We start from the raw sequence: 27,878 nt of genomic DNA, 5'->3' as shown, positions 1-27,878 counted from the left end.
ACAATTTCATTTAAATCAGTGGTTAAAAAAAATATATTAAAAAGAATAGTTTAACATTTTGTATCCTGAAATTAAAATAAAACATTTAAAAATTTTTAAAAAACCCTCATAGGTTTGGGACAGCTAGGAGAACGTTAGCTTAGCTTAGCATTAAGGCTGGAATCAGGTGCAAACAGCTAGCATGGCTCTGTCCAAAGGTTAAAATAAATTCACCTACTTGCAACTATGTGATGCAATATATCTTTTCTGTTTAATCAAGTTGTGTTTTATAGGAGGGATTATGTGCTTAGCTATTTCTATTTCTCTTTCATGACTTCCTGACGTCCCCGCTGGTTACCCTCCATCCTCACGGTGATGGCAAGTCAGCTTTAACAACCTTTTTTTTTTTAAACAAACTTCAGAATATGGATGTGCATGTAAACACACTCAGCGTGAATTATGAGGCAGGACACTTTTGACACCCCAGCCATCATCATAAACCCACAAAGAGCTGGCATAGCATGGTACAGTACCTAAATCCAGACATGAGTGCAACTTCATGCAAAAATGATACAAAAAAAGAGAAAAATAATAATACTAGCGCTAATCATACAAAAGCAATGACAGGGCACATGTCGTGACAGGAGGTCACCTTCATGTCGGGGCGTTCCCACGTTCGTGTGTTTACAGTATTTTATATACAGAATGATCTGCTGCGATGGAACGGTTGGGGGAGAAAGCACAGCAAGCCATTCCTTAGCAGTCATGAGGGAAATCATCGGGTAATTACAGCAGTTTTTGTTTACAGGACAACATACACACTCGCTAATTAGACACACCTTGCTACCTGCAAGGTGTGAAGAAACGTTTTTTTCACATAGTGAAATCCTGTTTGATTACAGCATGCATTACTCTACGTGCTAATGCCAGGGGTCGTTGTTGTTGTTACTGATTCTTCCCAGTTGATGACTGTATGTCCTTACAGGGTGGGATGGTGTCTGTTCCTCAGTGCTTCGGTACTCTCATTGTGCCTGGATACACACAAGGAAGAGCAAATTCAGCGCTGCTGTCAGCCTGCATAGTCTGAATTAATTTGAAAAAAAAAAAACAAAGTAAAAATGACTCTCTGGCTGTGTGCTCTGAAGCCTTCCTACTTTGGATGGAAGTTTGAAGCAGGAGCTCGTTATAATGAGCCAAACAGGAACTTTATTGGCTGATAAAGGAGTCATGCAAATGTTTAGCTGCGGCTTCCAATCCAACAAATGAAGAAACAATTGTGTCATTATTAGCACCAACTCCTGTTTATCCAGTTGCATAAAATAAATGTACTTCAGGCAACTTGTTTCTATAAATTTTGTATAAACGGAAGCCAAGAACAGACGCGGTTTCAATAATTTTATTTCATTCCATTGTTTTGAGATCATGGGTTAAATGGCCACTTATCTCAGGATGTAAGAGTCATGTGACACTGGGTCAATTATCTCAATCTGTTGACATTACAAGCTGTTTTGGAAGATGAGATAATTAACCCGTTATCATGATCTTTTAACATCTCAAAAAAACAGGATGAGTAACTTGTGATGCTGAAGTAATAGAATGAAATACATTGAGTAAAACCACAGCTGTTCTTGGCTTTGCATACTAAGTAAATAATCTGCATCCTGCTTTTGAAGGGTGGTATACTCTACATGGTGTGACTGGCTCTGACAGATTAAAGCCAGACACTATTAACACATACAAAGACTTACCTCTGTCCCCACCGTTCCTCATGTTGGTCTCCTCTTCGTCTGCCACGTCATCCACTTCAAAAATAAAACCAGTGACAATGTTTTTGGTGACTATGTGTAAGCTCGGATACAGAGAAGGAAACATCAGAATCAGGTGTGTTGGAGCGATTCCAAAACTTTTGGCAAGTATAAATCATTTACACACCAACATATGAAGATATAGGGCCATGTTTTAAAATATCCCAGAATTCCCCTTTAATAAATAACCCTGGAAGCAAAACCGTCGTAAAAACGGAACATAATCCAGATGATAAAACAGACTGAAACATGTGGTTTTAACTAACCTGAGTGGAGCTCTTTCACCAGTGATGACATTGTGTTTGTTATTGAGTCAGCAGCAACTAATAGATCATTCCGTAGATTTCTAGGTACACCTATAAAACAGAGACATTTACTGTACACATTAAATTGGCAAAACACAATTTCTAGTCTTGCAGTTGCAATCATGTAAAAGTGTATAAAGGGAAAGGCCGCCTATCCTGGTGGTAGAATCACTTAATTATCACGGGAAGTATCACTGAAAGGAAAAAAGTAAGCTCATGTCAACTGATCACTAAAATGTGTCTTTCTGGGGTTTTTTTTCCATATCATAAATCACTGCAAGTTTTTGTAGTGTTCATAATGAATGCTCTTTGTTTCAGGTGTTGGTGCACTCTCACCCTGAGCAAAAGCCTCAAGCACGTCCCCTCCAACCCCTGCCAGGCAGTCCTGCGGCGTGTGAGTCGGGGTGGACCCAGCCGAGGTGGAGCGTATGGGCATGGGCATGGAGCAGCCTGCACCGTGACTGGGGGAAGAATGAGGGGAGCCTCCAGACTGGGACTGCAACACAAAACCACCCATTATAGTTACAGTAGAGAGAGTTTACAGATGGAAATTTATCATTTTAGTTAGTCTTGAAGCAGATTCTAAAGTGGTAGTTCAACATTTGGGAAAATATGCCAATTTGCTTTCTCACTGAGTGTTAGATGAAAAGATTCATATCATTCATACATTTAAATATGAAGCTACAGCCAAGAGTTGGGTAGCTTAGCTGAGGCTGAAAACAGCTAGCCAGGCTTTGTTTAGAGGAACCACAATAGATGGATAGATTAAACAAAGAGATATAACATGAAAGTTTGTGAGCTCTGGAGGTGCTTGTATGTGGATTTTATCACCTTTGGACAGAGCCAGGCTAGCTGTTTCCAGGCTTAATGCTAAGATACGCAAACTGACTGCAGGGGGCAGCCTCATATTTGCTGTGCAGACATGAGAGTAGTATTGATCTTCTCATTTAACTCTAGAAAAGAATGTATATTTCCCAAAATTTCTCACTTTCTCTTTAAACTCAAGTCTAGTTATTACATAACACATACAGCAACGTGTCTAATCTTACTCCTTTTTTTAAAAAAATTGGGGAAAGTTAGTCTTGAAACATGTTTAGGTCTTCGGCACAGTCTTAGTACAAATGGACTAGTTGACCAATTACCAGGCATCTTTTTGGTGTTAGCAAAAAACATGGCATATTTGGTTATTTCCGTGACATACTGGATAATCTTCCATGTGCACGTCTATTGTGAATCTGGGCTTCTGATAGAGAGAGAAAAAAACCTCAATATAATTAATCTCTGCATCAACAAAGCCCATTCTGGAACATTTCAGTGGAAGATGCCTTATTGCAATCACAGACTGCAGCTTTGGGGAGCGATGGCCTTTTTGCTTCTAAAGATGACTTTTATTAAAACAAACACAGACACAGATGTGACCAAAAGAACTTAATCCTTACAGGGGACAACAAACAAAAACAGGGCAGGAAAACCTTCTGGAAGTCCTAAACTGGCTGGCTATACTCTGCAGTCTCTATAGTGCACCTTTACTGCATCGAGTGGGTAATGAGAACCATGTGATGGTGAGCGACTGGGGCCTGTGCTGATACGAGAGATATATCTCACAGAGAAAGGATCACTGTGTGTCTCTGGGACTGGTGGAGGCCCAGGTCGATGGCTCGCAGCCAGGCAGCAGATGGCCAGACAGACTGCAGTCACATTAGAAGGGAGGTTGTTAGTGCCGATGAAAGGAACGGGTCCTTGACATTTGCGCTAAGAAAAACACAGTTCTCTCAACTTGTTTGGACCGAGGAACTGAGAAAACTTGCGTTAAAGATTGTGTCGCAGTTTGTAGATTTTAGCTCTCTAATGGTGCAAGCAAGGAAGCGGTGGAGTGGGACTAGATTAGAGTAACCCAGTTAAATAGCCTAATCCTATTATCTTCCTAACATCCTTCTTAAATCTGTTATAAAAACTTCCTTCGATCACATCTGTGATTGGAGTAGCATTAAACTAAGTGCTGTGACTAGAGCCTTACAAACTGAATTAAGGGCAACTTACAGCCTGCTTCTGCTCCTCATCCTATCAGCCAGCAAAGGTAAGCAGTGAGAGAGAGCAAGAAGAGTGAGAGCAACAGAATTAAAGCAGCGAAGGAGGAAGTAGAAGAAGAAGAAAGGGATTCCTGCATGCACCATATGGCACATTAACATAACTTAAGAACACTGCAGGAATGTCTCAGAACTAAAGAATCAAACATGCCGACATCTCACTTCATCAAACATGCAAACAAGATTCACAAACTGAATCACGTCAACTAGATTAGCACTGACAAATGCTAAAGAAGAACTTAGGACAAAGGACAATTAATTCAGAGGCTTTTATAACACTTAAATCTTCTAGAAACAGGTGATTGGTCTACCTTCAGCAGCCTCATGAGTCCCTCCAGCTGCACCATCAGCTCCCGTCTACTCTCCTGCAGGGCTGACATGCGCCTCTCCAGCTCGTCCTTCCTGTGTCTGCAGCAGAAAAAAGTAGTTCAAAATCAAGTTCTTTATTTGTTTTCATTTATTTTTACTTGGATGACTATTATAAAGTTGCAACTGATTATGTTTATAAATCTTTACGATTGCTTGATAAATGGTTTATAAAGCATTTAAATGTTTGTTAATAGTGAAATATTGGTTAACTGAAGTTTGATTTACCATTTATTAATGAGGTTTGCTTACATTGTATTAAGCTCATGTTGCTACTGTCTAGTATAATTATATTTCTCTATTCATTATTAATCCGTCATCGGTTCACTTAACACTGAAAAAGTGAGATTTTTCTTCAAACCTGGTCATTTAATACAATATCTGCCCCACTAGACGATTGTATAAAGGCCCTAACGTGTTTAATTTTCTGCTAAATCCATCCCACAAACGATTCATTTCTATTTTTCCCACCGTCCCCTTTTCAGTCTTTTATTTTACAGTTACCACTTACTCTGTTTTTAAGCAAAACTACAATATTGCAGCATAAAAACTGCCTTTTTTATGCTCCACATTTCACATCGGCAGGATGCAGCTGCCTACTCATCGACATAAATACTTAAACATAAAAACTCTGATTTACTTCAGTGCACCTGACACCAAGACATCTCTATGAATGAAAAATGTTGAGCAGGAGCGCTGACAGCTTCAGGAGACGTGTACAGTTGATTAGCCATTCATTTATTGTGACTGTTAATCATCTTATCTGCATGACGCTGCTTTTCTCGGTGAATACTAAATACAATCTCAGCAGCATCGCTCATTCCACAGCTATGATGTATTTACTGACATGGCTTTCAAATTTGAATTTATAACTCTGGTTACTGTAAATATCTGGCCAGCTCTTTTCAGGTTGGATTCTGGCTTATTATCATCCCCTGGTGTTCACAATGTGTAACTGCATTGTCAAAAAAACTAGCAATCGTCAGTCTGTTTGGATTTGTCCTCACAAAACCTCACAAACCTCTGCAGACTGTAAACACCTCCACTCTGCTATGTATCCCCGGGCTGACTAAAGGCAATATCAGAGCCGTCCAGCCAGGCTCCAAACACAGTGCACAGCCTGCCATGAAATAATTACTGCTTGATAATATCCTGGTCTAAAACCTGAATCACAAACAGGCTCAGTGAGCCGAAAAATGCTTCCAGACATGTTGGAATTAAACTGGGAGAAATAAGCGGTGGAATGAATGCATCCTCCAGTAATATAAGCTAATTATCTTACAGCTTAATTACTATGTTTAAAAAAAACATGTAATTATAGATTCCTGTACATACAACAATCCTCCAAGAGCAACTGTGTGGTTGATTAAACTCAAACTCTAAATTCAAATCTTCTGCTATAACTGCAGCCAATAATCTAGTTCATAAAACATTAATTGAATATCAAATTTAAATCTTTGTCACACCTATAGACCATAAGCCTTACTGCTGATTCATTATTCAGGCCAGACTTGACAAACAAGGAGTAATTCAGGGCAACAAGTGCTGCACCGCCTCTCTTCCAAGAACTGAACCCAAGGGTCTCAGCTTCCTGCCAGCATGACAAATTCCCCGACCGCTGCTGGTGAAGCTAATTCAAATGCATCCTCTTGAATTAGCGAGGCATTATTTCTACTTGAAGAATGAGTCTAGTCTTCATAAATACAACAGCCCTGAAGTGATTTTACTACTTGGGCTCCTTAATATATGGCTCTTCCTTCCTGCTGTCAGAAAGAAGATGCTCTTGCGGAGGTGGTGGTAGTGGTGGTGGTGGGGCTGAGGAGGGTAGATACCTGAGGAGTCGCAGTTCAGTCAGTAGTGTGGGGTTCTGCTGGGCTTTTTCTGGGGTCGGCTGAGAGGCCTGCTCGTGCTCCAAACGCAGCCGCTGGATCTCCTGCAAGATCTCCCTAAATAGGTGAGTCAGTAAATCAGTTAACTCGACAGCAGTGGTGGAGGAAATACTTAAATTCTTTACTTAAACTGGCAATAGACAAGTAAATACTGATTGCACGATGTAATGGCTGTAGAGAAACGACACCATCCGCATATACATTGGTTCCCTACAAACCTCGCTTTCACTATGCTATTTGGTCTGCCATTGGGCTCGTGTTTTCCTCATGTCAAATCCTAGCACAAAGAAAGCGGCAGAGGAAGGAACAGGAGGTGTTTTCTCTGGTTGCTATCCCCAGGTAACGGTGGAACAAACTAGAATAACTGAAAACTCTTCGCTGTAAAAGAAAAGGAAACCCTGCTGATGGATTTCCTTGTGTCAAATTCCGTTCCCCAGTTGATATGTGTTTCCACGTACCACCGGGACGTGAGGCGGTTCAAAACCGGCACTCTTTCTACTAGATCAGGAAGTAACACAACCTGCCATCTTATTAATACAACAAAGTGTATTGCTCTGCCTTTTTTCATCGCACTGAGATCAGAGTTTTGAGGTCAAACTGGGATTCTTACAGTTGTTTTCTGTTTTAGACAGTAGCCAAACTGCAAGCAGTAGCCATGTTGCTAATGGTGTCTTTAAGTAATAATAGCAATTCCCACTGTGAGTTTGTTCTGTGCTCATTATCTGAGTAGATAATCTAAAAAGTGCTTCCTAAATGCCATCAATTCGTGTACATAATAGAGATCGTCTACAGTAAAGAAAACAAAATTCTAAGCAGTGCTGCAACATTATCGTTCTTGATGTGGACAGCCCTTTACTCTAAGCAAGGTAATCTAAGATGTCTGTCAATTGTAAAAAAGTGCAATATTTTCCAAGAAAGGTAGCAGACTAGAGCAATACTCAAGAAAAGTAATGTTACCAAAACAGATATCCTTACATCTGTAACCGATGTTTAAATGATAAATTGTACCTGTTTTTGTTCTCCAGCTCGGCAATCAGCTGTCTCTGTTGTTTATTGGCATCAAAGTTGAAACTCAGATCTGATGGAGGGCACTGTTGCTGAAAAACAAATTATCACGGAAACGGCATTAACAACAACGTGAGAACAAAAGTCAAACAACAGCAGCTACCTTCTAACCACAGTGGGCAGTAATGACTTTCTGCTGGAGACTTCTTATGTTTCTGCATAAACAGGAGCTTTTTCAGCTCACCACAGCTTTCCTTTATCCCTCCATATAAAGAGGCAGACTGCAAAGTACAAATCCAAACGAAGCAAATATAACCCTACATGGACACTTCCAGTCAGCTGCTGTTTCAGTCATTTCACTTTAGAGAAATCTGAATATTTCCTTTTTTCTGTTTTTCTTGCTGGTTTAAAGTTGGCAGGGTTCAGATAGAAAAAGGTGATGTAGCAACATTCAAATCAGAATCCCTTAAACATCGGTTTGTATATTGATAAGTGTGCCCGCTCCACCACTTATGAGACCAGAAGACCTGAAAATAAGAAGTGCAATGCAATTTAACCAGGTGCGTTTCATCAGCGAGGTTCTCCAACAGTCATTATGCACGATTGTTATGCACAGCTGTGGCTATTTATAGCACATGCATGTATACCTGTCATCATTGCAGTATTATCTCTTCATCATCATTACATGTCAGAGGGATGAGCAATGATTAATCTATAGAGCTCATATTGAAACAGACAAAGTGATTCACAATTCGGGATCAAAAGAAAAGAAAATGAACAGGGGAATAATTTCAAATGAAAGGAGACATATAATGCATTTTATTTTCTTTCCTTTCCATCAGTGTCTTATCTTGGTTCTTGTGCATGTAAAAGGTCTTGTAAAGCCCAAAGTCCTCCCCAATGGAAGCTCCACAGAAAACACTGCTCCTGAAACGCCTCGTCAGTAATCCTGCCTTTAATTACGTGACTGTGTGACATCACACTACAGCACAAATTTGCAAAATTTTTGCCTAGCAGCTAGTTTGGCATGTAAGAATTGATCTAGCACAGCTGCTCTGTTGTTGTTAGCGATGCTGGCTGGGCTCAGGTGTGTGTGAGCTGACCAATCAGGAGGGGGTGACTTAAAGAGACAGGAGCTAAAACGTCACGTTTTCAGACAGAGGGGGAATACAGAGCTGCAGCACTGTGCAGTATGAGAAAACTGATGTGTTCTTTGAGCATTAAAGCTGTAAACCTATTCTAGTAGTAACCCAAAATAAATGAAAATGAAAATTAGCATAATATGTCTCCTTGAAGTTTATAAATGCGCCTCTGAGTGACATTTTACTGAACACAGAATAACACAGTCAGTGAAATTGGCAAACAACAACTGCATTGTCACCCACTGCTTTCTCTAGATGTGTACGCATGACCTGAAGTTTGTGTGAAGTAGGTACATGCTCACCGCACATTCGTCCTTCATAAATACTATTTAATTGTGAGAAAAGGTGCACAAATGTTTTTTGTGTATACACATTGTTGTATACATCTGGCCTCAGGACTGAAATCTTAAGCATTACTACTTTAAAGCTGTAAAACTGCTATAAAATAAATGCTTATCCTTCCCTTTCTTTATTTGTCTTATAAAAAAGAAGTATTGTTTTTGCTTGGGTATGCACAGTCTGACTTGTAAATGTTAGTAGCCTTCACACTGCAGCTTCGACATTAAAGTTCTCCAGCCTCGGCGAAGCGCCTAGCAATTACTTGTCAAAGCATTAAATGTGAAATGCAGGTTGACTAAAGCCCACCACGGGACGTCAGGCGAGACACTCACTGTGGAGTTGCCCGCCTCGGCTGCCAGGCGGGCAGCGTAGCGAGCGATGAGGCGGTGCTCTTCATCTAGCCGGCTGGGACTCTCCAAGACACTGCCCAAAGTCAGATACAGAGAAAAACATCACACACATATACATGTGAAGAGCTCTTATGTAAGTAAGTCTATACAGTCAAAATGATTACGTAAAACTTCATAATTGATGTGACCTTCGTATATGACACTTGGCTTTGACTCCACTGTTGATAGACAGTCTGAGATAATTGGCTGTAACAATGAATTGAGATGAATAACAGAGAATGCAGCTTGCCAAACGCATTTGCAACTCTGCCAACGCCTGTTCGGGTCATTTCATTACTGACTGGAAATGTCAAATAAGGCATGAGACTTTAAATGATCATGGGTGTGGCATATGGCGTGGACAGATGACAGGACATATGCCATCCCTTCTCGGCAGGCAGTCCGCAATGAAGAGTGAAGGAGAGCTGAAATGGTGCCGGACGCTTTCTGACTGGAGAGCGAGCGATGATTAAGACCATTAAACCCAATCTGGCTTCAAACTCTGCTGCATCAACAAGCACAGTCCCCGCAGCTTTGACTACCCAGGCCCAAAACACATTTCAAACTGGCCTTTTTAACAACGTTCGTATTAAAATCTTATCTTCCTCAAAGCTGATAAAAAAAGTTGTCAGTCTGATGAGATGATTTAAGCTGCTACCTCGCTTGTTTCAAGGGGTTTCTTTGCCAAGCGATGATATCATAAAATACTCGGCGCAGCGGATCACTCGACTTGTTCCAAGATTGTGTCAGAATACATTCAGTTGGTCTGCACTGGAAAAAGCCACTCCACAAACATGTCAAAGCACTTGTTCTGAGTAAAATGTTTTTTTACATTTTGTAAATTTACAGTCTCATTCCCAGGCTAACATATAGAGCGAGCCCGAGGTTTCTTGTAAGATTAACGTACTGCCCGGGTTGGCTCAGGAAAGGCTGTGACCCTACAAGGTCTTTTGGAGCTGCACCGCATGTCTGGATCTCCGGGCTATCAGTAAAGAAGCTGCTCCTGCCTCTGCTTCATCAGGGAGCTTCCTGGCTCCACCTGATGGTCTGTGCCACATTTTGGACAAAGATGCATGAACCGCCTTCAAGCGCTCCTGAACTGGCATCTTTCCCGGGCTTCTTTTATTTGAACCACGCATTTGAAGATACCGGCATGGAGATTTTTAAATGCTGCTTTCTGAGGCCAGAGAGTCAAATTAGTCGAGTTACAAGGGAAAAGGCTGCCAAACTAGGGACAGCAGTTTGAGACACCACTGGATGTTTTAAAGTTGACTTTGGGACAGTTTTTAACTGTGTTTGTAGTAACAAAACATTGCGACATCTTCAGCCCTGTTAGTGGCGACCAAAACAAGTATTTTAAGCCAAAACATTATGTTTTCCTAACACTCACCAAGTGTTTTTTTTGCTAAACCTAACCAGATCATAAGCACTATTTTGTAAATAAAAAAACAAACCTAATTTACAAGTGGGGGACACATAATTAAGAATTTGTCACAGACAGCGTTTCACAAAGTTTGTAAGATTTACCCTAACTAGGCAACTTGCAAAACTGTGATTTTTTAATGGAGTCTGGGGTTTGATTTGCTGCCACCTCAAAATGAGTAATGCACAGGTTTTCCTCTGGAGGACAGAGATCTGATCTCAATGACGAAAACAAAAGCACATTAAAAATACTGGGTGTAAACGCAAAGATTGTAATACCAGGTGTAAATGGGTGATATTAACAAGAAAAGTTCATCTTTCTGCAATATTATCTGTAGCTCTGCTGTTAAATATTACATTTCAATCCTCTTTTAAATCTTTTAACTTATCACTTATAATAATTTAGATATTCCATTGGTGAGGGATGCACAGGTCTGATTTGACGGATCAGCATCTACAGTGACAATGCGCTTATTAACTGTATTTGATATCGGCCATGACGTGACAGATCCACTTTAACAGTCTCTTTTATATAATTTAGTGTTTCTGCTATTAGTTGCTCTCATTCAGTCATGGCGGAGTGCTGACTCATGTTTTAGTGCCACAGTAATCCCTGGCCTTATGTTACCTTTCATACAAATTAACCTAATGAGCTCCACACAGAAATTAAAAATTTGGGGAGAGGAGAGCGCTGGTACGGCATCGTACTCTGTAGTGACAGACAGCATCTAACAGATTTGATATTAAAAGCGTAATTAAACTAGATTCTGATTAAAAAATGAAAGCTTTATGATCTGATGTTATTCATGACTTGTGAATGTTGTTTGTCGGACTTATAATATGCTGTTTCTCTAAAATGTAAGTTTATCGCTAATAAATGCCTAATAGGGCGACTGAAAGTAAAGTGTTACCACATGCATGTAAATCCCATTTAAACTAATTAAATCAATGCATTGCAAGAGCTTTGTTCCACAATTAAAAATTATGTCAGGCAAAACTAATTACACAAAACTATTTTTTAATTAAAATCAGCCTGGAGTCATGAATTTAGATGGCAACATATTATAAATTGGTGACAAAACATCATCCTTTCTTTACATTTCAATGCCACTGAAAATCAATGAATATATTTAATGATATTGAATTATTCCCCACCTTGGTTCCATTTGAGAAGTTCTTATCAGGTTTATTTTGAAGTAAGGAGGCTGACAGGGTCAGTTTACTCCAGTAAATGTTTTCATCTTAACTTTTACGTTAAGTATAAATCACTTCATCAAATAATTTAGGAGCTCATACATCTTAGATATCGACTGCTCCTGATGGAAACACACACTGTTTCACCGCCAGCTGACTTACATTCGGTCAATTCTCAGTTAAGTCCGAATTCAACCTCATCAAGCTCAGGACAGCATTCTCCTTTTTTTCTTTTTAATTGTATCTTCTGCCGCCACGGTTCTGCATGACTAACAGGTAATAAATTGCGGTTCGCCCTTGGAGGACCGGCTAGTGTTGAGCGATTGTCTGTGAGAGAGCGAGGTGGGAGGGAGCAGATGCCATGTCAGCAGAGCAGACAGTATCAGAGAGCCGACTGTGATGGAGGCTGAAAGCACAACACGCACAGTTTTTCAAACGGACTGACACACAATCCAGAGTGTGTTTCTTCTCTGATAAAAGAGTGGAAACCTGGAAGGGTCAACAAACAGGGACAGCACTTGGGCTTTTGAACTGGAGGCAGAGCCACGAGGAGCTTTGCATTATTCAGCAGCAGCATCTTTGACTCATAGGCCCTTCATGTGAGAGCAGGCAGGCCAGTGCCGGGTAATTATACAATAGATTAATATTTACAAACCAAATGTGACACAGTGAGAGGCTGGTAAGAACTGGCCTTCTGTTCTCTGCAACCTAAGTGAAGCCTGCTCCTTCCCTCCTCAGTCAACACCTTATCTACCGGTATCCACACTGACTCTCGACACAAACTATTTTGGAAGCGTCACGGTGGCTTAATGCACAATTTCTGCCCTAAATATGGCAGCTTTGCAGTTGTTATGCCCCTCCAGGGCAACAGCATCGTCTGTGCATGACATCTTCCCAAAGCAGCTCTGACTCACGGAGCAAAATGTCAAGACAAAGGTTATCAGGCTTCTTCATTACTGCCACAGTGAGACAAACCTCAGGAGAGCGTCGCCTTGCTCTTGTACATGCCGCAGCACGTGATGTCTTCCACTGACCTCCACGGGTCTGGATGCAAGGCATCGTTTTTACCACCTCAGGTGCCCCCTATCTTTGTCAGCTTCCTTCCAAAACCTGCTCTGATCTTGATACTGTCAGCCCTCGGGGACAGGGCTGCACAAAATGTTCATCTCGGCAAGAAACTTAAACTAGTATTGACTAGATTTTCCTCGGGAATCTTCCAGCAAGGTTGGATAATTACACTTTCTTCAGAGATGTAAAGGAAGTTTGCAGATCACTGTGGTTAAAAAAACACATTTTAATGTTCAGGTTTGCTGTGATGGACATTTTTTGCAGTGTGCATGCTGCCCTTCAGCTGCCTGGGTCCTTGTACTGTATGATAACCCAGCCCACAAGAGCACAGACTTCATTCAAGCCCTGCATGAATCTTTGTCTGGATTTGAATCAAACACCTGATCTTCCCATGCACACCTCTGCTCCCTCTGCTCACCAGACAATGACGTATCTTCCCTTCTAATGTGCCGTGGGATGTCCCTGAGCAGTCCCATTTTGCAAACACAAATTGCCGGGAAAAATGCGATGGAGAGAAGCGAAAGGAAAATTCAGCCATGCACAGACCTGCAGGACAGAGTGCAGATACATTACAGCCGCCTCAGAGTGCTCTCCATTATCGGATTCATAACCACAATGGTTCATTTACCACTGTGGGTAAATACTAATAGAAGTGGCCTTTAACTGAAACGAGAGGACAATTAGGCTGCTTTCACAGAGCCCTTGCCAGCTCTCTGCTTACACGATAAAGCTCCAATTCTATCATAATCTATTTGTCAAATCAACCCTTTAAGTAGGAGTGCTCGCATATTCTTCATGACAGCGTAACAAATTTTCCTCTAAAAATATACTCACAAGGGCAAAGCTGCTCAGATGCAAAAAAAATGTGTGTCAAGTGTGAGGGAACAAATAACATCTGTAGTCTGATTTGCCGCACTATTCTTGTCATTTCCACTGATGAGAGAGCATCTGTCACCCATTCTGAGCACAGAGTGGATTATTTTTGCGTGTGTGTGTAACTAAAAGTGACATTTTGTCATCTTTAGAAAATGCTGAAGCTAATTCTGTGGAATCATCAGAATAATATCTTCAAAAAGAGATCGTGCCCGGGGTAGTGCTTACCTTTTGGTAGGAGTAGGTGCCCCGGAGGACATGAGCATTGTGTCGTTCATGTTGTTGGCCACTGGTTTCGGCTGACTAAAAGACAAGATTAGAGGTCTTTAATGCTACGCTGCAGAGGCCTGTGGTGCTTGTCACCAGGGAATGGAGTAGAGGGCATTTGCATTTTATTAGTAATCATGAATCAGCGATCCTGACTGCAATTTAATCCAACTGTACAGAAGAGGATAAAAGAGGAGGCAGGGGGGATCATTATAAACTACTCAGCGTGCTGCACAAAATAGGCAACATGTTGTACTCGAGTTAACTTAAAATTGTAGCAGAATAATTGACTTTTCCGCAGAACTGAGATTTAAATGTTTTTAGGGCAGTTAGCTTAAACCTAATTAACACCGGCAAGAGCAACAACTGCAGACAAGAAATCTAATTAAACTGGAAGTCTATGAAAAACCGGGAAAGGTGACATTGTGGGAGGTAATTTGTGAGAGTAAACAAAGCGATGGGGTCCATCTGGCGGCTGAATCAGTGTCGGAGCCCGAACCCCCGGACCACACAGTCTCATTAATGGATCAAAATATCACTCTCAGGTGATCTCAGCTTTACACTTCGCCCCGGCGCCGCAAATAGCAGCCACTCACGACAGCACTCGATCCATGTCTCCTCCATCTGCACTATCTCTCTGTAGTAATCGGCCTTCACCCTACTGTGTCCGACTGTTTTATTTAAAGTGCTCATTATCACATAAAAGGCATAGGCACTGAACAGCATTGTGTCCTATTATGCTTATTTGTCCAATCAGCATTTTTGCCTAAAATCAAACTATTTATATCCACACTGTGCAGAATACTGTTATCAGCACGAGGCACTGAGAGCCTTATTCCGCTACGGTGCCACAACAGCAAACACAGTCATCTTTTTCTGTGGATTAATTGTGCAACTAAAAGTAAAACAGAAATAAGAAGCAAGAGAAAGTGCATCATTTCACGGGGTGAAATAATTTGCAGCGTTATTTGTTCACAAATTCCCATATCCCCTGCATTAACGTGGATGCTCGCGGGGCTCAGCATGTTCTTTTTAAAGACACACTCCAATTATTTATCACTTCATACATCTGAATCTCCCTCAGGGCTAGCCCTAACAGATTCAAAAGAAAATGCATGAGAAATTCATCAGCCCTAATTTTTTTTTGTGTTTCTCAGGCCATTTGCACAAACACATTCCCTTCTGATTGTTATATCCTAGGCACTAAGACAACAACGGGGGAAAGGAAAAAAGCAGCTGTCACTACACGAACCTGCACATGCTGCCTTCTCGTCTCCTTCACAGACGCACTCCAAGCCCGTGGGAGCAAATGTTTACCTCTCATTTAACGCTCATTATGTCGTAATAATCCACCCAGAAGGTGAAGAGCTCCAGACAGAAGAGGCATCGCACACTTACCTCTGTGAGGAGAGAAAGCACCTGTCTGGCTGGCAAAATACATCCAACGGCTGCTGTTGCCAGATGCCTAATCTGCCCTCAACTGAGCAGGCGAGCATCTCAATGTACTACACTGCTGCTGTCTCCAAGGAAACTCGACAGGCCACGTGACTTTATGACGACGTAGATTTCTCTCTCTCTTTCTCTCTCTCTCTCTCTCTTTCCTCTCCGTCTCTCTCTGAAGCTCTCTGCTCTGACTCCGTCTTTTCACCTCTCTCGAACACATGAGCACACACTGGAAATTAGGGAAATGCCATTTGCTGAAAATACCTCAATTGCAACCTCTTAAAAAACTCTCATCCCTGGCGAACTGGCCTCTACAGCCTATACTACAAATGCATTTACATATTTTCCTCTTACCTTTAGCGAGTTACATAAGTCAAAGCTCTTCACGGCTATCCTTCTATAAATAATCATCAGTCCCTTTTTGAGCACACCAATAAAAACTCCTGTGGAACAGCAGGGCGCAATAACAAAAAAAAAAAGAGCTTCCTCTTACGTAAAAGTATTTCATTTGCCTCTAAGAATTTGGATTAACTCATTCACGTCAGTGTGCGCAGCCCCGTGGTTCACTCGCTGAAGAAATGATGATTAAGGACGCGCAGTCCAGTCATCCAGCCGGTGCCTCAGAGGTCAAAATTTAGGCTCTAAGAGATCAAAGTCTGCAATGCGCTATGCCTCGTGCTACCTGCGTGCAGTGCATGACAATGTGCCACCCTTTCCTTGTACTTGGCAGTTGGCAGGGGTACAGGGAAAATTAAGTCTTCCAGAGCTTAACACACACATTCACCTTATTTCTGATGGATGCATGGCCGCCTTCAATCGCCCTCAGTCGGCTAAAAATAATAATACGAAGCATCCTCTCCCGCTGGCAAAGGTGCCCCCGTCTCCCCTGGAGGCTCTCAGTACCTCGGCCATAAAAAACCCAATGGAGCACGCTCACGGAAAAGTGAATTTCATGCCTCCGTTTTAACGACATTGATGGAATTTGCATTGACCCGGAGAGTAAAAAAAAGATGTAAAACAGAAGAAATGTCAAGGGATTTCTGGGGATTATGTGAAGAGTGGGAAATTGGTTGCTAAATATGAAGAGAATTTGGCGCCGTAGTGTGCGATAAGATGCCTATTTTCGACTCGTGAGCTATTTTGGAGTCTTCTGGAAGCGCTGCTAAGTCTGAAGGTAGGAAGTCGTCTCATAGATTTAAAGTTCCTGAGACAGACGGTGCAACCCAAACCTATAACTCCTCTCCAAAACACAAATCCCTGAGAATCTCGCTGACAGTTTGAGTGGAGGGAGAAATTCACAGCTCAGCTCGCTGTTAGTCTTTGCTTTCAGATGCCAGTAAATATTTCAGAATAGCTACACTTTGTCTGAAGACAGCGCAAAGGGGTTGGGCAGCTGGGAGACTCATGTCCATTCGATTTGGGAGTTCGGATCAAACCTGACGCTCTACCCTGATTCTGCCATTATTACTCACTCACACTGGCGCTTCGTCAGCCTCACACAAGCACACACGCACACCTGAGAGAGAGAGAGAGAGAGCACGCTGATGGATGTCTCCTGGTTCACAACATTAAATAACACCTCTTCACAGACAGCATTCATCAGGATTGGCAACTAGCTGCACTATTTTCAGAACAGCACATTTCTCCCTCTGTTATGTATCATCAATAAAATCAAGTCAGTGCAGAAAAAATTGGAGGCTTGGCAGTTTTCCTGTGACTAATTATTTGAGGGATCCAGTTCGAGGGAAGATTTCTGTAGCCAGCAGGGAAATCAACACGGGAATGGTAAGGCGGAAAATTACTGTCTGAAATTGACCGTTAACAAATGGAAATTATTCCTTTAGTGCCAGCTCTTCCTTAAAGCTCATGGCTACAAAGACTGAACAAAAAGTACAACTGGTATTCTGGATTTACTGCAACTATTTGGGAATTATGCTCACTTGAGCCAAGAGTTAGATGAGATGATCGATACCACTTTCATAGAGAAGATGATGGAAAAATGTCTATTTCTGGTTCCAGGAGCATTTATTTTTTCATTTGCGTGCGATGATGAAGTCTCATTATGAAAAGATGTTTTTTAAAGCTGACAACCATTCATCAGTGACTGCTACTCTCAATTTCGGTTCAGATTTTAATGCTTACATATTCTCACATATGTGCCTGTTATGTGAGATATAATATATTAGTCAGCGAGCTTTAGAGGTGCTGCTATGTGGATTTCCTTACCTTTGGAGAGAGACCAGCTTGCTTTATCTGGCTGTTTGGAGCATTTATAAGCTAACCATCTCCTGGCTCTGGCTTCATATTGAATGGACAGACATGAGAGTCTGTTGATCTTCTCATCAAACACCCGCATGAGCACATATTTTCCTTACAGTTTTATTTTTGGAGGGATTAAACAAAAAAGAAAGAACAAGTTCATGAGTGAGCTTTAGATGTGCTGATGGGTGGTTTTTGTTTCTTTCTAGCAGAGCCAGGTTACTTGTTTTCATGCTAAAGTTAACTGTGTACTGCTTTTAGCTTCAGACGGAGTGCTGTTGATGTGCCCATCCTTTAAATGTTATAATCTCAAACTATCCAGTCATATACAGGACTAGTAAAAGATAAAAATATTTTGTGTATCTACAAAATAGCCTCATTGTATTGTCTCTGGATACGCTTTGCCAAAAGAATCTATACCGTGGATTAAATATGAAAGCATTGAATCTGAAACACGTCAGTGACTGATGAAAACATATTTTGAATGGCTGTCAGGTTTAAAAAAAACATCTTTTCATGAGACATGAGACTTCATCAGCACACACAATGAAAACATAAATGCTTCCGAAAAACAAAAATACACATTTTTCCGTCATCGAAGACGAGTGCTCTCTGTAAATACCTTTCCTGCGTCAAACGTAACAATAGAGACGGAGAGACATACAACAGGTCTCAGGGGTCAACAGTCACATCCATTATCCTAAAAGTCACTGAACACACACACATAGTGCCACCAACCTTAAAAGGCCATCTCTGAGAGCATGAGAATGCACTTCACATCCATTAAAGTCTTAAAGGAGACAAGAAGTTCCTAGAATTTCCACCCCAAAACTTCCATTTTAGAGATCTCATAGACAGTGACTAGGACGTTCAGTTCCCTCTTCAGAGTCAAAAGATAAATCTGAGAGATTATTAATGGGAGAAGTAATAAGAAACACAGATCTCTGACACAAATCTGCATTCGCTTTTTGGCCTTTTCTCTAATCTTTACTTTTGGTGAAATATTGGAAAATATTACATATTTGGGCTTCGTTAGGCTTAGTTTAATCGAGAAACGTCTGTGACAAAACTAGACAGTACTTTCTGTAAAAAAGGACTTGTTAAAGGATAAGTTCACCCATAAATGCAAATTTGTGCTTTCATGCTCATGAAGATAAAGACTGAATGTTCATTTTTGCGTTAATTTATCCTTTAATCTGAACTAACTGACCTAGTAACCATATATCTATATCTATATCTAATATTTCTTCCTGATATGTCGAGGGGTAGAAGTATAAGGTATCTAAAAAATACCTGATTTGATGTACTGAGTCACATTCCACCACTGCAAATCACTAATATATATTTCCAAAGTATAAAAACATTCCAACAGGACCCTTCAGTTCATGGAAAAATCATTCCGAGGAAAAGGATAACAATAAAAGGCCTCTGTGCTATAAAATCCCACATAACCAAAAGCCCCAACTGGACAGAACTCAATATTCTCAGGGGGGCGTCCACCATCTGAAAAAATCAACATCGTAAAAAAAATAAAAATAGGAAAATAAAAATCCAAAAAACCCCTGACACGGATTACTTCTTGCTGAGGACGCTGGAGAGGCATAATCCAATGCAGTTTAGCCACAAATTTCATTTTAATCAATATTAATCTACTTGTGTGATGTAATTTCATGCTACAGAGCCTATACCGCCCGGGCTAATCCAATCGCCTCATCTCTCAGTCAGAAGAAAAACATCCAGCTCGACAGTTGATTCTCGACGTCGAGATGAATTGTAAATTTATGCAAATGTAAACTTCATCTTAAATGCATAAGTTTGGGCACAATGCAGAAAAATCCTCCCCGCCAGCGGGCAGAGCCTGGCTGCGAGAAGCGACTCAGAGATGATGGTGTCTATCAGGCAGTAAAACAGGAAATCATGTTGATGCATTTACGTTGTGTCTATTTTTCTTGGCTTTCACTGAGCTAGTTTCCTCCCCCAAGATGGAGCTCACTATCAATTACTCACTGACACTTGCCAGCAGCAAAAGCATATACAGACAGCTTAGGTTTATGGTCGTGACTGGAATACGAAGCAGGATTTTGTTATGAAATGTGCCATGAGAAATGTCGAAAGCTCAAATGAGAAAGTTGAGAGATTTCCTGTGATCCTATTAATGCCGCGGACAAGCAAAATCATAAATCAACTTTTTATAATCTGAAACATTATTAGATTTGGTGGAGGCCAAAAGCGTCAGAGTTTCAGCGTAGCAATGATGCACAAAATATGAAGTGACCTTAGCGATGTGGACTGCTGTGGATGTATCTCGGCGGTGGAATTGATTATGGAAATCGCACAGTTTCTCAAGTGAAATGTAAATGACTGTGCGGGGTTTAAGACAGCAGCAGAATATAATGCGTTTCCTGTAATGATTTCCAGGAGCCTCAAAGCCTGGGGTGTGAGATTTATACCATCGTCCCCGTTCCATTGCCAACAGACTGATGAGGACGACTGTGCTGTTAACGGCTGAACCTGCACAGTATATCACCATTTCCACGTTAGCGAATAATCATGGGCCTGACGCTTTAGCGAGATGGCACTCGATCAGTCATGTAGTGACGGCGAAATGGAAAGATGGAGGCAGTTACATGACAAGTACAGACTATAGATCATGAGCACGCTGGGCCTCGCTGTGCTGTTAATCAACAAATCAGCTGGGTCTCCCTCATTAATGACACAAAGAGTGGTAACAAACGCTTTGGGAATGGCACTTACACAGTATGGGTGAGTTCCTGTGGCCTCTCAGCCTGCTCGGGGAACACAGGATGCGGAGGCTCTCCGATGGGGACGCAGCCGAGGGATTTACTGATGGCGTGGCTCAGCTTTTTGGCCGGAGACTTCTGTGAGGAGGGCGGGACAAACAGAAGTATCTGTCACCTCGTGTTGGAATAGTAGAAACAGTTTTGAGCTCCGTCAGATATAATTTACATAACTAGGTCAACTGTTTGTTTACTGTGTCAAAAGTGTGGATCAGCAGTCGTTTGTGCTTATTCGGTGAGTGCTTGTGTCTGCTGCTTCACAGGCAGTTTGGTGGCTGCCCCACGGTCACAAAAACACAATGCAGTGAGTCCATTATTCTGCTGTTCATGTCATCTGAAGAGTCTGTTGTGTAAGGGTTAAAAATACTGTGCATAAACAGCAACAACATAAGCATGAAATTTGGTTTAAACTGCGAGTTTGCCAGTCATCATTTTGGAAGCACTGTAGGATAAACATATTAAACACTGAAACTGGAGTTTCCAGATATCTTCATCCTGGTAGGAGTTTTCCAAAACGTCTGTTTTCAATGACCTAAAAATATTGGTTATGTGTATACAAAAGACCAAAGAAAAAGGGCAAAGTATAATCCAGATTGTGAGCTGATATGTCATGTTATTTAGCTTTTGTTGCATTTTCCCAATTATGTTTATTTTTTATTAATTTTGCTGTTTTTTTCTGTAAGCGAGGGGAGGTCCTTTCTGTAAGCCTGACGACTTCTTGACCTCTCCCGGCTCAGTCTCTTATCTCTTCATTAACTGAATTTTTTGTACTTTTATGTGTTGTATTTGAAAAAATTACCAAATACCCATCACAACTGTCGAATAATAATCACATTGAGTGTACTATAGGAAAGAAATGCTTTGCCTTTAGAAAGCGCAAACAAAAGTTTGTATGGTGGAAACACAGCCATGGTCTTGCTCTTGTACGAACAGCCATTTTTACTCTTACAGCAAGAGAATTTGGCAGTCCCACTGCCAGCTGATCAGAATAGTAGTGGATGGGAAATACTGCCAAATGCCCAAACCAAACATAACAGGTGGTTCTGAGTGCTGGAAACCAAACAAAAAGTGTTTCATTGACATTTACAATTTACACAAATTTGTCGCAGAAGTAGAAGAGAATCCAGAGCAGATTTATCCACCTTACCTTCATGATAATTGTCATAAATGTTTTTTCATATTACAGACAGTGTTTTGTGTTTCATGCACTCGAGCATGTAATTTAAGTCCTGAGGCTTCGTGAACAGTCATTCTTTCTTCTGTGAAAACCGAGCGGGCTGGGAATTGGATTTGGGATCCAGCGCCTTTGACTTCCCTTGTTTCGATTTATAACATAATGATTGAGCTTTGGGGTGATGCGGCAACGCGGCGAATTCAATCAATGCAATTTAATTTTCCAAAATGAGTAAAACCCCATAAAATCCCTCTTGGATGGCTTTGAGAGAGGACAGGAAATGTAGGGAGATGGCTGAGTGGTCTGCCGTGCTGTACAATCATTCCACGCTGTCACAGAGATATTGACTTTTGGATTGTTTAGAAAAGAGAACAACGTGATGTAAAATTGAGAGCGATCAGGGCTTCGCCTTACCCAAGACGAGTGCTCCTTCATCTGGTGCTGGTTGCTATGGGGACCATTTGCATGGCCACGCCAGAAGCAGCTCTGACAAAGCTGGTAGCCATGGCACTGTTGGCACCGATACCGGAAACCCATCATGCTCTCGCTCCGGCAATATGAACATTCCACCGGATGGAAGACTGAGCAGCGAAAAACAATAACAAGGAGGATTTTCTGTCAGAGACGTCTTTACTTACAAAAATCTCTGCATACAGTTAGTTTTAAAAGGAATAATATGTGACATTTCTGCATTTAAATGTCTAAAAAAGAGCAATGTTATAGATATTTTGTTGAGCTGTCAACCCATATTATCCCCAATGTGTTCAACAATACTCAAACCCTGAGAAATCTGTCCTTTTATTCAAGCTAACTGTCTGTTTCATTTGGTTGTAGTTGCTATAATTTACAGGGAAATGTGAATTCTTAAGAATAATGTTAGTAATAACAATAGTAAAGGATCTTTATTTTGTCATTTAGATTTAGATTGAACCCCAGCAAGATCTGTTAAGCTTTTGTTATGAGTGCTTCATTACAAAGAATGCAATACCTGATTAGGAATATCATATTGTAAAGTTTGGTGTTTTTATGCAAAAGAAATATGTTGAATTTCAGTGATATAATATTTTGATTAAAAGTACATTTTATATTCACAAATGTAGATTATTTATTAGTTTGGTGGAATATAAAAATGACTTGGAAAAAGCAGAGAAAAGTAATTACCAGAGTAATGTATTGATTAAATGTTAATTTGTTTTAATTTACATTATTGTTTTTATGTGTGTTTTCTTCTTGTTTGCTTGGAGTTACTATGACGTGTGTTCAACAATGATAGCGCCTGATTGTCATTTGTAAATGCAACATAAAGGTTACAAAAAAACTCACGGGGGAACAAGGGAAACATCAGATGATGCGAGAGTGAGAGAGGAAGTCGGCGAACTAGCTATTGTTTGTAATGCTCACTTTCGCTCCATCTGTAAGCTGCTATAACAAGTGAACTTCAAAATTACTATCAAGTAAGTCATATCTTATCTTATCTTAAATTGCGAGTGCTCATTTTTTCTTTTTCTCAGTTTCTTCGGTCAGTCTTTCAACCACTTATCCATGACTTTTTATTTTAGCTATCTAGGCTATTTTGACGCTTTGTGTGTACAAAATCTAGAATGTGGAGTTGCATCAATTCAGATTGGTTAAAACTGTGTCTTGAGGCTGTTAAAATGGCTAGATTAATGGTTATGGGGATAACAAATATACTAAAAATCAACCTCACACTAATCTATAATGTGTTTATTTGCCTCTGAAGCTCCAACATGTGGACATATTCAGGTCACTGGACAAAATCCAATCTTCCAATTTTAGAAATATTAAAAAGCTACACCTTAACGTTCAAATGTTGAAATTGGTGTGAATGTACAGTACAAACATAAATAGCTGAGAGTCCAGGTCTTACCATTTTCAACATTAGCAAGTCGGTGCATGAGCGGTAGCCATACGAGGCATTGAGGGGGAGGATCTGCCATCAACACATCCAAAAACGTGTTCAACATGATCTTCTTCTAGATACAAACACACACATGCATGTATTAATCAAGACGTGTAAATGGTTAGAGATTTAAAAGAAGAGAGAGAAGAAGAGGAAGAAGAAGAAGAAGAAGAAATGGGGTGTTTAATATCCTTATCATACCTGCTGAGGGAAGCACGTCCGCACCGAATGCTCCGTGTATCCAAAAGACGGACCCTCGAACACGGCTGTGGGGAGCTTCAGCACCTCCCGCAGAAACTGATCGAACTTTGCAAACATCATGACCCCACTTGAGTCAGAGATCTGTGAGAAGATGTCTGAGAGAAGGCAAATGTCAGATTATTATTCCGAGCAAAGAGAGAGAGACTTTTGGCATTTCTGTGAATGTATGTTGTTATTGATCCACAGTCCGTGCACAAAGTTAAAATATGCTCAGCTGAAGCAAATTAATTCACTCTGCATTCATGCTCCAACAGTGCCCCTGTGTGTTTAACTTGAGCAATTACTCTCTCAGGTAACGCAGATGAGTGCAGGCAGCCATGACATCAGAGTTCAGAAAAATCAAGCACAGATTATAAAAGCTAATTTAAAAAATCCAGTTCAGTATCCTGCGTAAGGCGCTCCGAAATGTACTCACAGCGTAGTTTGTCCACTATTTTCCCTCCACACATTGTTGCCAGCATGGCTTTCATTGAGAAAACTGTCAGCTTCCCATGGCTTTCACTGTAAGTTGGGAGAAAAGATGTTTTCAAATCAGAAAAATAGGTTATAGTGAAAAAATTAAATTGCAGTCATTATCTACCTTACATGATTTACTGCTTAGACATTATTTAAACCCGCACGCATGGCTGAGCTGTTGCACCCACTTCAGACAGGGTGCTCAGCTTAGCACCTACAGTGACAAGATTTCGGCTTTAAAAAGGGTGTAAATAACGTCTTTTCAAATAAATGTGGGATCTCCAGGCTTCCAGAGATTTGGATTACGCTGGAGAGGCTGTATCGAGCCTTTTTTTCCAGTCTATTTTTTTACGTTTTAAATCGAGTAGATATTGACTGAAATTTCATTAAGAATTTGAGCTGAAAACAAGGAAAACTATGCAACATGATAAACATAAAATACAGCTATGCATATGCCAAACTCTAATTAAAACATATTTCAGAGCACATTTACTGTTGCATCCATGAGTGTGTAACTGTAAAATGGCATAAATCCCGATCTAAGCCTTAAAAGTCACAGATTAACACAGCACTGTATATCCAGGTCATTAATAAGCTGCCTCAAGATCCCTTAAAATCTTTAAACTTGCCATGGGAGACCGGCTCTTTCATTTCAGATTCATTTAGCTCTGACTTCCGAGCAGAGGTAACAGAGTACATGAAAGCTCGTCTGCCTAATTCAGTTTGGACCTCAGGGACAGATAGCGAAACTGCTTCCTGTGATCGCAGACAGTCATTTCCACAAAGTTTCCCAGAGATAAGGCTGCATGAATAATAACGGAGCGGGACCACAATGGCCTCGCAGATAAAAAAGTAAAGCAAATGAATGGGTCAATGAATGGACGGGGCAAACAGCCAATCAATTCGAGCACACAAGGTACAATAATGAGAGAGAGCTTTTACGGTCAATAATAAACCTCCGTACTCCGGGATGCACAGTGTCTGAGGCCTTGAGCACAGAGAGGACATTAAGAGGAGGGAGAGACAGTAAAGCATCACCAGGGATACTGCAGCTGATAGGGACGTTTCACACAGCACACTCGTCTATCTGCTGCATGAGAGAGAAAGCACGCAGATGTGTGCTCGTTCCAGCTTAGTGCCAAGATTTCTGAGGCCTAAAACCTGGCTGGATGGATTTTTTAGAGCCATAGCTACCAATTGAGGACAATAAGGTCATGTGCTGTACATGTTTTCTGTGAATTAGGGGACAAACAGACAGTCTCGTTTTGGCTGATTCCAATAATTGTATTTATGAAAGGACTCAGCATTTTTTCACCTGAATTTCATTCCGGACAGTGTGGAGAGGGCTTTAAAATTGCATTTAGACTTTTGTTTTGTGACGTAAAATGCTAACCTATTATTTTATAGTTCTGTAATTTCATTTCCTAACAGTTCTGAAGTTTTCTAGAGACAAAGAAGCCCATCACAAGTCTAAGGAGGTCTTGAGATGTCTCGTTTTGTCTGACAAACAGCCTGAAATTAAAGATATATAACTTACTTTAAGCAAGCAGCAACTCCTCATACTGAAGAAGCTGGAGCTACTGATGATGCATTTTTCCTTAATAAATAACTTAAATGTTTCAGTTAAAAGTTAAGTTATAAGCATTTTCCTCATACTGCTTAATTTAAATAAAACTTGCAGAAAATGTAATAGAACAGTAACTGGATGTAACTGTCTCAGAGACATGTTTCATTGAGATGCTATCTTCTGTAAGCTTGTGTCATAAATCTGTGATTACTTGCTTTCATACAGCCTGTGTCTAAAATGTGCCACGTTGACTGTTTGGTCAAGAAATGTAGAAATCTTTATGTAAAGTTTTATTTTAATGCAGATGTTGCAGGACCAGAGTTTAGTAAAGGGCATTATGGGACGTGTTATGGCTCAGTAGCATTATGGGTCCGAACCAACATGGCTGCAGAGAATCAAAAACACACAATAAGGCTATGGTCCAAGAGGCACACATGGTAATCGTCTTTAATTTGTTTTATATTTATGTATAAACAATATGTTTGTTAATGTGCCTTTACATGGACAGCGGTGATACATTTTCAGTAACTGAATTTGATCTCAGCGCATCTTTCTTGTCTTTGGGGCTGCTAATCAATGAAAGCAAGCTCGAGAGACGATAATAATGAGTCCGAGTTTTAAACATTTTAAGTCTTTGTCTGCTGAAGAAACAGAGAAAGAGGGAGCTTGTTAGTGTGAGCTTTAAAGCGGGACGGTCCAACTTTTTCGGAACAAAAGCCACTGTTGCCAAAAGTGGAGATTACAAATGATAACGATTACATTGAAAAGCCCCTGAAAGCTACTGGTCATACCAGCCTAAGTGTGCTCACATGAGCAAAGGTGTATTTTATCCAGGGGGTCACAAGATTTGTCTGAGGGATAGCAAGAAAAAAAAATAACCTAAACAATCTAGGATTTTTTCTCCAGATTTGAACTTAATCTTTGCTTTTTCCTTGTAAAATATGAGAATATTCCACCTCTTCAGGCCTCTAAATAATATTTAAAATCGTACATTTAGCAACAGAGCTTTGTTTTTATGTGTGTGTGGTTTGTTGAATACATGTCATTACTCTTATTTAGTCATGTCATCAGCTACAGTGCGCAGTGCTCCTCTGCACCGACCGCATGACCCGTACCTGTCATACGTAGCCACCATGAAGTTGAGCAGCAGCCCGATGGACTGCTCCACATTGATCTGGTGGGTTGTGGGCAGCCGCTTGTTGAGCTGGTAGTAGATGGAAGACAGGATAGTCTCCAGCCGCGACACATTGATCTCAGCATTGTGGTCCAATGTGTTGAGCCCGTTGTCACGAAAGGCTTCGATCATGTTCCAGACATCCACCAGATGAACTGTGAGAGGGGGGGTGAACAGACAGACAGTGATCAATTAAGTCTATTCATGTTGGAACAAACATTTCTATTGGTTACAAAGTGTCAGAGCAGTAAAAAAGAGAGGAAAATCTTTAAGGATCTTCTCTTACGGTTGCATCTCTTCTGCACAAACCGAAGTTTGCAGGCAGTCCTGTAAGTCGACAGTCTGATTACATCGAAGTTTTGAGCTCCTGTAGAAAAAAAAAAAAGCACAAAGAAAGATTAAAAAAATCAGATTAATGCTCTGCCTGTCCAGTTTAATGAAAAAACACTCCGGCCTACTGAGGCTACATTTAAACACTACCACCGTCTATGCGTGGGAGGAATTATACTGTACGTGTGAGGCGCCACGTATCTCCTGCGCAACTCGGAGCCAGTCAAAGAATTACATGAGCCGAATGCCGCTGACTGCTAATAGTGAAAAGAGATTTCTCTCAGTCGACTCCACTCACTCATCTCCATGAAGAGCTGTCTCTTCTCCACCATGGCCTTGCCTCGTTTACTGCCTTCCTCGATCAT

General features: G+C 40.8%; 1 protein-coding gene across 6 annotated transcripts; it reads right to left on the bottom strand.

Moving 5' to 3' along the window:
* Nucleotides 1-958: 958 nt before the first annotated feature.
* Nucleotides 959-27,878, bottom strand: dtnbb (dystrobrevin, beta b). Of its 6 annotated transcripts, none has more exons than XM_073483543.1 (17): nt 27,812-27,878; nt 27,470-27,550; nt 27,125-27,338; nt 24,402-24,487; nt 23,927-24,081; nt 23,693-23,798; nt 22,219-22,385; nt 20,587-20,711; nt 9,250-9,340; nt 7,440-7,528; nt 6,375-6,488; nt 4,488-4,584; nt 4,130-4,150; nt 2,426-2,585; nt 2,051-2,140; nt 1,718-1,781; nt 959-1,010 (listed from the first exon to the last, which is right to left on the bottom strand). In XM_073483543.1, the coding sequence occupies exons 1-17, from the start codon at nt 27,876-27,878 to the stop codon at nt 959-961; spliced, it is 1,779 nt and encodes a 592-aa protein (XP_073339644.1). The 6 variants fall into 6 exon arrangements, with proteins under 6 accessions (XP_073339644.1, XP_073339645.1, XP_073339646.1 ...); XM_073483544.1 differs by having other exon boundaries at nt 1,724-1,781; XM_073483545.1 differs by lacking the exons at nt 959-1,010; nt 1,718-1,781 and adding exons at nt 6,009-6,023; nt 14,092-14,166 and having other exon boundaries at nt 2,046-2,140; nt 7,440-7,522.

Source organism: Pagrus major, chromosome 16, assembly GCF_040436345.1.
Source record: "Pagrus major chromosome 16, Pma_NU_1.0".
Lineage (NCBI taxonomy): Eukaryota > Metazoa > Chordata > Actinopteri > Spariformes > Sparidae > Pagrus > Pagrus major.
The sequence above is the reverse complement of the archived record's forward strand: the minus strand, read 5'-3'. Positions and strand labels throughout refer to the sequence as shown.